We start from the raw sequence: 10196 nt of genomic DNA on the forward strand, positions 1-10196 counted from the left end.
GGAAACTTTTTTTTTTGTTTGTTTGTTTTTGCTTTGTTTTATTCTTTGCTTCGAGCCCTGTGTACAGGAGCTGCATACAAAAAGATCTTTTGTTAAAGGGTTGGCGTAATAAGCAAAAGCTTCAGCCAAGACCTTTTGATTAGCCTTGTCTCGTGCTTTCTTTCTTTGTGGTAGATCTTTGTTCTGTATTCACTGAGATGCTAATCAATAAAATCAAATCAATAAAAGATACAATAAGGCCTTCGCACTTTTAGTGCTCGGGCCCTAACAAGTGCTCAGACTGCGCAGACGAACATGCCTGCGACTCACAAAGTGTTACACCAATAATTACGCCAAATGGTGATGTTGACTCGCAGAATCAGCCTACGGCATCAAACTGTACAAACTTCTGACAAAGTTGTATTTTTACTCAGTTGTATATAGAATTTGCATTCTATTTTTATCCTATTGTATATTTTATTCTACTGTATATAGTATTTTATTTCATTGTATTCTGTACAGTTGTGTACAGTATATTATTTGCATTGTATTCTAATTTTTGCTTCATAACTTTTGCACTGTCCACTTCCTGCTGTGACAAAACCACTTTCCCACGTGTGGGACTAATAAAGGTTATCTTATCTTATTAAGCTGCGGGTCAACAGAAAGCTTCACCCCATGCTCACCCTACCTTTCTGCTCATCAAACAGCAGGTGCGGTGAATCTATACTGGGGCCAATATTGTTCTCCATTTATATGCTGCCTAATTTTTAGAAAATGTAACATTTGTTTTCATTCATATGCCGATGATACTCAGATCTATCTTCAGCTGAAGGGAAACAGTCCTGCCTCACTAGAACCCTTACTTCAGTGTCTCGGTGAAGTTAAATCCTGGATGGCCTCTAACCTCCTTAACTTCAATGAGAACAAAACCGAAGTGCTAATTTTTGGACCAAGTGGCTATCCCAGCACCTCTAATGTTAACCTGCGCAGTCTTGAGCCTTTTGTCAAATCACATGCCAAAAATCTGGGGTTATATTTGACAGCAAGTTCACCTTTGAAAAACAGCTGAGCTCAGTCGTACAGCGGTCCTTCTTCAAACTGAGCCTTTTATCTAAGGTGATCATTTTTATCTTTTAAAAACTTTGAACGAGCGATTCATGCTTTCATTATATCCCAGCTGGACTATTGTAACTCCTTATATGCTGGAGTCAGCCAGACCTGCCTGGCAAGGCTGCAGTTGGTCCAGAATGCTGCAGCTCGTCTTCTGACACGTACTAAAAGATGTGAACACATTTCCCCGGTGCTCGCCTCTCTCCATTGGCTCCCTGTCCGCTTCGGAATTAACTTTAACATTTTTGTTGACCTACAAAGCCCTGAATGGACAGGCTCCCGGGTATTTGTCTGAGCTCTTGCAGACTTATACCCCCTTAGATCTCTTAGATCAAGTGATCTTTTGCTTTTAGCCGTACCAAGGTCGAGGCTGGTTCATAGAGGTGGTCGAGCATTTGCAGTCGCAGCACCTAAGCTGTGGAGTAATTTACCCCTACACATCAGACAGGCTTTCACTGTCAATCTTTTTAAATCTTATCTTAAAACACATTTTTATTTACTGGCTTTTAATACAGCATGAGAGTTATTTGTTAATTCATATTTGGTGTTTGCTATCAATACTCTAAGTTGTTTTATTATGTATGTTGTATTCTTGTACAGCACTTTGGTCAACGCTCCTGTTGTAATTAAATGTGCTATATAAATATATAAAATTAAATTAAAACAGAAGAAAATGGTATTGAGGTGAAAAAGGAACATTTTGTCCCGGACTTCAGCTACAATGAAAAAGACACAAAGCTGGAGTTATTCTGCGTCTTTACGTTGCAGCTGCCTCTTCTTCTCTCATCCTCCCCCCTCCCTCTAATAGGATATTATGGTCGACAGTATCGAACGCTGCACTGAGGTCTAGCAGGACAAGCACAGAGATGAGTCCACTGTCAGAGGCCATAAGAAGATCATTTGTAACCTTCACTAAAGCTGTTTCTGTGCTGTGATGAGCTCTGAAACCTGACTGAAACTCTTCAAATAAACCTCTGCAGATGATCTGTTAGCTGTTTGACAACTACTCTTTCAAGGATGTTTGATATAAAGGAAGGTTGGAGATTGGCCTATAATTAGCTAAGACTGCTGGGTCTAGAGATGCTTTTTGAGTAAAGGTTTAACTACAGCCAGCTTGAAGGCCTGTGGTACATAGCCGATCATTAGAGATGTATCTATACAACTGACTACGTGATCAGTGAATACATTAGGCAGGAGAAACCTGAGAAAGAGGAGCAAGGAGAACCATGGTGGAGGACAGGCCCCTGCACAGTGTGCACCCCCACAGATAGAGAACATGGCTGGACTGAATGACAGCACCGAGGCAGGCTCAGCTGTTTCTATTAATAACAATAATAATAGATTGGATTTATATAGCGCTTTTCAAGGCACCCAAAGCGCTTTACAATGCCACTATTCATTCACTCTCACATTCACACACTGGTGGAGGCAGCTACAGTTGTAGCCACAGCTGCCCTGGGGCAGACTGACAGAAGCGAGGCTGCCATATCGCGCCATCGGCCCCTCTGGCCAACACCAGTAGACAAGTAGGGTAAAGTGTCTTGCCCAGGGACACAACGACCAGGACAGAGAGCCCAGGGATCGAACCAGCGACCTTCCGGTTACAGATGCGATTCCCAACCCCCTGAGCCACGGTCGCCCTTATTCATCACTTTCATGATGAATAAGGGCAAAGCAAGTTTGATTGTTTTAGCTTTGAAAAGAACAAAAACTTTCAGCAGACCTGCAGTTTGCTGCCTCATCATCTCCTCTTCCTCCTGTCTGATAGGTTTCAGAGTTCCTCCTCTTCGTGTTTCACTTCCTGATGATCTCTTTGTTTCTCTTCACTGATCATCACAAAATCAATCAAACAATTAATTGAATCTGATTCTCTCCATGTAAGAAAGATACACATGATTTGGTGTCATGCAGACATTTCAGTAGCAATTTATAATCAATCGTTCAGTTCACAGTGACTAAAAAGAAAATTAGAGTCTGAAGTTTCTGAGGTTCGGGCTTCATAGACACGCTGAGGAGGAAGAGATTTATTTATGATTGAACCGGTTTCTTAGGTCTGCTGAAGGATGCTTTGATTCACACTTTGGGATAATCTGACATTTGACAGAAATCATTTTAAAAACCATCAGACTTGCTTCTGATGCCTCGAGGCTGGACTCCTGTAACACATCGCACGCTCATCTCTCTTACAAGGAGTCTAAAAAGCTGCAGACTGGTACCAAAAAAGAGAGGTCACATGACTGCTGCGATGCGTCGACTCCCGGTGACTACAGAACAAAGCGTGTCTGCTGCGTCCACACATTCCTGACCATCCTGCAGTTAAAGGTCATCTGAAATGGCGCCGTGCCTTCCCCGTGTCTGCACCTCTGGAACAACCGCCCAGCTGGTCTCAGATCAGCTGTAGCTCTTTAAATCCAAGTTCAAATCTTTCTGTGGAGCCTTTGAAACAGCTGATGGTTGGAGGCAGGTCGCGGTCGTGACCTCTGCGATCTTCAGGGTTAAACAAGCCACGAAAAGAGCTCTGAGTGCTCAGCAACAGGAAGTGATGTCAGAGTATCAGCTGGATCATGGAAGCAATACAGAGATGATCAGATTGTTTTATTGATCAATTTGTCTTTTTTTTTAACTTTGTTTTGGTTCGTCAGATTTTGTTTTCAGGGATCATTAAAATGTGAATTTGAAATATTGATGTAAATGTTGAATGCCTCTGATGTCAGCGTTCCTGGTATGGGCCTCAGAGACCTCTGTTCTTCCAGACGTGCAGACGTTAGCTTCTTCTCTGCCTGCAGAGAGCGCTCAGTGAGAAACATGGAGCCTCGTCTAAAAGGCTCAAACTTCCTGATAAAAAGCAGCTGCTCCATTTGGGCAGGAAGTAAATAAATCAGGAGATAAATGGAAAATAAACAAGGAAGTAAAGCAGGAGCAGTGAAAATATTTCATTAAATGTTTCAAACTCGTTCAGGAGGAGAACCACGGACAGGTGACCTGCACTAACATTACATGCTGAAAGTAATCAGAGTACATCAAAAATGCTCAGTAACTGATCACTTTCTTATCAAACATGTTTGTTAGCCTCAGCGTGCTAACAGTTAGACTCCTCACATCCCAGCGCTGACCCCTTATTGGTCAGATCAGAAACAGACTCCTCCCACTTCTCCATGGTTTCCTGACTTTACTTCATGTGCTGAAGACGTCTACGCAATGCTGTCAACTTATTGGGTATTATTGATCCAAGGATCAAATTATCAGTAAATGGGCTTCAGGTCAGGAGCCAATCAGACGCCTGAATTCAAGTCATTATGATGATGATCCTCTTATATAAATGGGATAATCTGAAGTTTACTGTCAAGTTCAAACTGCACGTCAGGGCTCAGCATGGCTGAAGTCTGCCTGGCAACAGATGAGTGCCGTCAGCGCTGACATTAGCCAATCGCAGTGTTCTAAAAATGAAAAAGCAGTTCAATCAGTTTTCACTTAAAACTCAAAAAGATACATCGATGATTTTACAGGTCAATGAATCCACAGCAGCAGGATGAGGACGCTTTGTTTTAAACCTCACAAAGCTTTTCAAAATAAAGCGCTGAAAGAAGGCTTTAAATAAAGTTTAATCTTGGGGTCAGACAGCAGCTCCACTTCTTTAATATTTAAACCTCATGAAAGTGATGAGCAGTGTGGGGTCATGTGACTCCAGCCTGAGAATGAGACTCAAAACATCCTGTGGACACAAGCTGCTCTCAGGAGGAAGAGGTGGTGGTACAGCTACAGCCAACCCACGGACGCACAGAAACAGCTTCACGGCCTCTGAGGTCATGTGACAGCAGCGATGTAATCCACATCGCATCTGACAGCACCAGATTTAACTTCCCGTCTGCGCGCACAAGCTTATATAAGCATAAATCTCCCTCAGTGGAAACTATCCACACACACACATGCACACACACTCTGGATCAATAACTTATACAGACCGTGCATCTCACTTCCTGTTAATTGAACAGATTCTGCTCGATCCATTGGCCGCTCTGACTCGCTGACCGTCCTCTCCCCTCGGTTCAGTCAGCTGGACTCTAATCAGACAAAACCAGGAATGTTAATCACGCTTACAGCCATCAGCTCACATCTCATCACGCCAGCCTCCTCCTGTCCCAGAGAGCATGTTCGAGTTTATTGAACCTAACTGAAACCCTCAGAGTTGGTTGAACAACAAGGACACTTTCAGGTGAAAACATCCCAATTTAAAACAATTATTCATTATTTATCTTTCATCTCTTCATATGATGTCAGTTTTTCAGAATAAAGTAAGCGAGAATCAAACTTTACAAATGTTAGACTTTTATTATGAAATGATACACAAAAATAGGAACAGACAAACACTCCCTGCTTACATCACTTCCTGGTACAGACATCATCATTACATTTCACATTACATTACAGCCTTGCTACAGTGCTAGCAGCTAGTTAGCTCACGAGCTAACCAAGTTAAATACAATAAGTCAGAGCCGAGGGCGGGGTTCTGTGGTTAGGGACAATCAGAACTGTGCCCCCACCCCCCGATACAGTCGCTCATACAAAAACTCCAAGCCTCAGGGCTGACAGCACCTGAACGCAGCACAAGCCCTTCAGGAAACACTTCAGGGCCCATCAGTATCGACATCATCATCGTTCACTTTAAACACATTTCCCTCTTACTTCTTGTCACATGGTCCCCGCATGCACACACACGCACACACAGGTAAGAGCACTGGAGTGTTCAGTAAAGGTTTCAGGAGCAAAGAGGAAGTGAAAGGTCACGTGACTCCGCCCATAGCAGAGGGTCAGAGTAAAACAACTAAACGTGACAAGGCTTTCCTGACCTTTGACCGTTTAAAGCTACATCAGTGAGGGGAAAAGCATGGCTAAAATCTGCCCGGTAACAGATGAGCCATAGTTTTGACATTGACCAGTCGGACAAGTTTGCGGCGTCATCAGGCTAACCTTTGAATCTGGTCATGTATGAGGTCATGTGACTTTAGCTCAAGGACTAGCCTATGAAGCTAACATTTTCAGGAACTCAGGATCCCCACAGGGAGACGTGAAGGCACAGCTCTGATTAAAGCTGGTCCAGTCCCTGAAGGGTCCAAGTCACAGGTCAAAGGTCAGATATTACAAGATCTCAGCATTAAAACAAGTTCAGACTCGAGAACGGTTAGTCTAAGCTCACTGACATAACTATAGCGATTCCGAGTCGACACAGTAGCGAACAACTGCAACAAAAAAAATCTCCGATAAGAGAGCGACAAACCAGTCTGAACAGAGACGGACCACAGGGTGTGCCAGCTAAACCAGCAGCAGCTCAGGTGGCCACAGCTCCGCCTCCATAAACCCTGCCATCATCATAATAACTAGCAGTGAGTCACGTGCGTGCCGTCTAAAGTAACGGCTAAAACACTTCCTGAATCTGACCTGTTACAGCACAACACTGATCGTCACGGTCGAGTTCATGAACCGAGGAAACTCAAAGCTGTGTCCTGACGACAGAAGCGATTCAGTTCATATAAAACAACCCAAAAAAGGTGAGCCCCTCAGGAACCCTTACATTAACCATGCTGGTGTTTCAGAGTCCTCCAGAGAAGGATGCTCATGAAGACGTGAAGGTCATCCAAGTCCTGTGAAACCCAAAAGAAGAAGAAGAACATGCAGACCAGAGGAAAAAACGTTTGTAAGGCGCTGATTACGGATCTTTGGGAGCTTCTGAGAAAGCACTGAATCTTAAGCCTGTCAGCTCATCTCGCGGTTCAAAGTCTCCTTTGGATGCTGGTTTAAAGCCCTTTGGAACTCCTGGTTCCTCCTGACTGCCTCTCTGTGCTGCGTATGAAGGAGCCCCGGGTGGTATCCGGCTAGGCGCCGGGATCGTGGGAACCAGGGTGTAAGTTAAAGGTTCAGTTTTTGGGTGCATGGGGTAAAAGAGTATGAGACAGATCCAGAGGTAAACATCTGTCTGAGAACTCCTGTGAGGTAAAGTGAGGAAGTGCGCAGTGAATCCTACAAACATCTGGATCACAGCTGGAGGATAAAGTGTTTCTTTAGTGCTGGAGTGGATCTTGTACATCATAAAAGCCAGTGAGTGTGACCTAAAAATGTGTCTTGTGACAGTCTCACCAGTAGGGGGTGGTCTCTATGTGGCCCCAGCTCTGCCATTCAGGAAAGATTCCTGCTGATGTCCGAGGGCTTCCAAACGGATCAAAGTCCGAATGGATCTCATCTCTCTTGTCTCCGCTGCGGTCGCTCTGGAACGGTACTCCAGCTGGACTCTTAACGGCCGTGCTCCGACTGTTTCGATCGGCCGTTGCCAGCCGATAGTTGTTCCCAAGGTTGTTGTCCCAGAACGTCTGGTCCTGAGTCTGGTACCGGATACAGAACTCCACTTTTCCAGAGGGCTTGAGGAGCTCTGGGAGTGCGATGGAGAATGAGAAGGTGTCGGTGTCGGGGCAACCGTAGACGTTGTTCAGGTACTGACAGCGAACGTCCTGGAAGGAGCACCAAGAGTCAAAGGTGATCCGCACCCAGACAGACTTCTCAAAGCAGATGTTTCGGACCTGGACAGTACCCGAGAGCAGGTGTTCCTGGACTGAACAGGTCTCCAAGCACACCTGCTGGGCTTTGAGACGACTCCTCAAGTCTAGGTAGTCTGCGGCTGGCTGGGTGAAGGCCAGAACCAGGCAAGAACCACAATCTGCTGGATCTGGAAGGAGGAGATGAAGAAAGGTGTCAATAAAGAACATGAAGCTCAGCTGAAATGTTCTGACTTCCCAACTGCTTCAGGGATGCAAAAAGAAGAGCGAAAAACAGGCTGTGAGTAAGCAACCCGGCACAAAGAAGCTTCCAGAACAAATGTATTGATTAATAGATTACTGATTTGTTTGTTGTTAAGTATCAGTGACCTCCTCCGTCACCTTTGATGTCTGCCAGGTGCAGTCCGGAGGCAGCACCCTCGATCTCGGTCAGCAGCTCGCTGAGCGCCTCATCTTCGCACTCGTTGTAGACGTGGACAGTGGCGAGTGCCAAACCCCGCGAGTCCGCAAACACCACGGTCTTCCTCTTCTTCCTCCTTAACAGCCCCAGGCTGCCGCTGCTGCTCTCTGCGCCCGCTGATGGTGCCGTCGCCATCGCGGAGGTAAGGCAGGGTCGCAGCGGTCGGCAATGCGGCAGCAGAGCGACTGAGGATGAGGAGCGCTTGTTGCAGTTCCCGAGGAAGGAGCGCAGAGGAGGTGAGCTGGCCAGGCAGATCCTTACGGCCACGTCGATGGGCATGATGGGAGATGGGCCCCCGGGGCGAGGGTTCAGGACATGGAGGACCCTGAGGAAGACAGAGGGGGCCAGTATTCAGAGTGCAGAAGAAGAAATCTCCATTAATTTGAATAAAGTCACTGAAGATAACGACTCTCTGCAACACCAAACACCTGAACTACGTATGGCCTCTCAGACGAAGTTCAGAGCGCTCGAGATGACGGCCCGTGATCAATCGTGATGAAAAAGTGACCAATCAAATAATTCTTTCCTCGTTAATGAATTAAATGGTCAACATTCTGTGATCTTAATACATTAAAACTGCCTAAAAAGCAGGTACGTCAGGTGTGCTCATACAGGACCAGCACTCATTTCTGAGTCCTGGACTGACCTTTAGACCTGACTGTGGGTTTTCAGAGATTCTCTTTCCTGCCTGTCGTTTCTTTTGTTCAAAAACTTGGCTGTGTGAAGACGGCGAAGAGCGCAGGAGGCCCAGGTGTCTTTAGAGGTGATTTTACACAGAAAACACACAAACTGGACGCTATCATAGAACTGCAGGTCCAAGTTCAAATTAAAGAGCTGGTAAAAGTCGAGCCTTAATACAGCGTCTAAAAATCAGTCACATGCAAACGTTTTTTCATGCAGGAAGTGAGAAAAACTCCAGCGTGTGTCTGTGGACCAGGTTTCAATACAGCAGTGTGATTGGCTGGTTCTGCTGATCAATGTTTGAAACCAATAACCACCAAGTGATTGATTATTGGGCATCTTTACTTAGTTACCTTTAGCTAACAGGTATGTCGGACACACAAACATGAGACTAACACGAGTCAGGTACGTTTGCATGTTTCTGATATCACATGAAGCGGTGCTGACAGAGTAATCTGATTACTGAGTGCATGGTCAACAGTCAAAGCCAGATTATTGATGACTTGATTTGTAATCTGCAGCTCTGTGATGAATATTTCAACACTTCTCCGATTTTAAAGCTGACTGACCCGGCGGTTCTTCTGATCGATGTTTGAAACCAATAACCGACAGAACCATCGCTTATCGATCAGTGCCAGGCTGACCTGCAGCTCGAGTTCACAGACTGATGATGAAGAGGAGGATGAAGGCTGTGGCGCAGTTTAATATTTGAGCAGCTCACCTGGTGCAGTTCATGGAAACCTGTCGCCCGGTTCGGCCCGTCCCGGACAGCCGCGGGGCTTCCCTCCGTGTCCACGTTTTTTTTTTTTGTTTGTTTGTTTGTTTTTTTTACTTTTTTTCTTCGTTTATTTTTCCGCCATTTTAAAGTCCGACCACTGCCTGTCCGCGCGCACCGACACGCCCCCTGACAATCCGAGAACGGGGAGAGAGAGAAGCCAATCAGCGCTCGGCACCGTCAGCTGGTCAAACTGACAGCCAATCAGAGAAACGCCAAATAGAGCGAGCGAGAGAGTGAAGGAGAGAGCGCGTTTATCGGGACGGAGAAGGTGGGCGGGGCCTGATGCACGCTGAGCTTTGACTGACAGGTGAGTTAAGAGGAAGAAATGCAGGTGTTAGTGAGTGAGAGACGCCACTGATCACTGCCAATCACGCTTCTGTACGTCATCCACCCGCCCCTCTTAAACTGACACATGTACCTGAAACAGAGTTTGCTGTTTTTAAAGTTACCACATAAACAAAGTTATGATTTCGATCTGTCTCATGTGTCTCTGATCCCGTCAATGTCATCAAGGTGGACTGATGAGGACAGAGTCTTCTGCGGTGAAGCTGCACCTGCTGAAAGATGGACGAGACGACCGTCCTACAAACGTCCCCACAGGCTGGTCGAAGCTGCTTTCCTTTTTACTTACAGATTTCAG

The 10196-nt window shown here is 45.6% G+C and overlaps 1 protein-coding gene across 1 annotated transcript; it reads right to left on the reverse strand.

Moving 5' to 3' along the window:
* Window positions 1–5395: 5395 nt before the first annotated feature.
* On the reverse strand, window positions 5396–9687 carry LOC308391012 (protein phosphatase 1 regulatory subunit 3C-B-like). The gene is made up of 4 exons (XM_080873426.1): window positions 9500–9687; window positions 8019–8422; window positions 7225–7807; window positions 5396–7073 (listed from the first exon to the last, which is right to left on the reverse strand). The coding sequence occupies exons 1-4, from the start codon at window positions 9511–9513 to the stop codon at window positions 6797–6799; spliced, it is 1278 nt and encodes a 425-aa protein (XP_080729552.1). The 5' UTR covers window positions 9514–9687; the 3' UTR covers window positions 5396–6796.
* Window positions 9688–10196: the final 509 nt, after the last annotated feature.

This window comes from Rhamphochromis sp. 'chilingali' (assembly GCF_963969265.1).
Source record: "Rhamphochromis sp. 'chilingali' genome assembly, chromosome: 22".
Classification (NCBI taxonomy): domain Eukaryota; kingdom Metazoa; phylum Chordata; class Actinopteri; order Cichliformes; family Cichlidae; genus Rhamphochromis; species Rhamphochromis sp. 'chilingali'.

Excerpts from the sequence above, each read along its gene's own strand:
- LOC308391012 (XM_080873426.1), bottom strand. Across the intron at positions 7,808-8,018 it reads GCACCTGGCAGACATCAAAG|ATCCAGCAGATTGTGGTTCT; the intron begins GTGACGGAGGAG and ends TCCTCCTTCCAG. Across the intron at positions 7,074-7,224 it reads ATAGAGACCACCCCCTACTG|GAGTTCTCAGACAGATGTTT; the intron begins GTGAGACTGTCA and ends TTTACCTCACAG.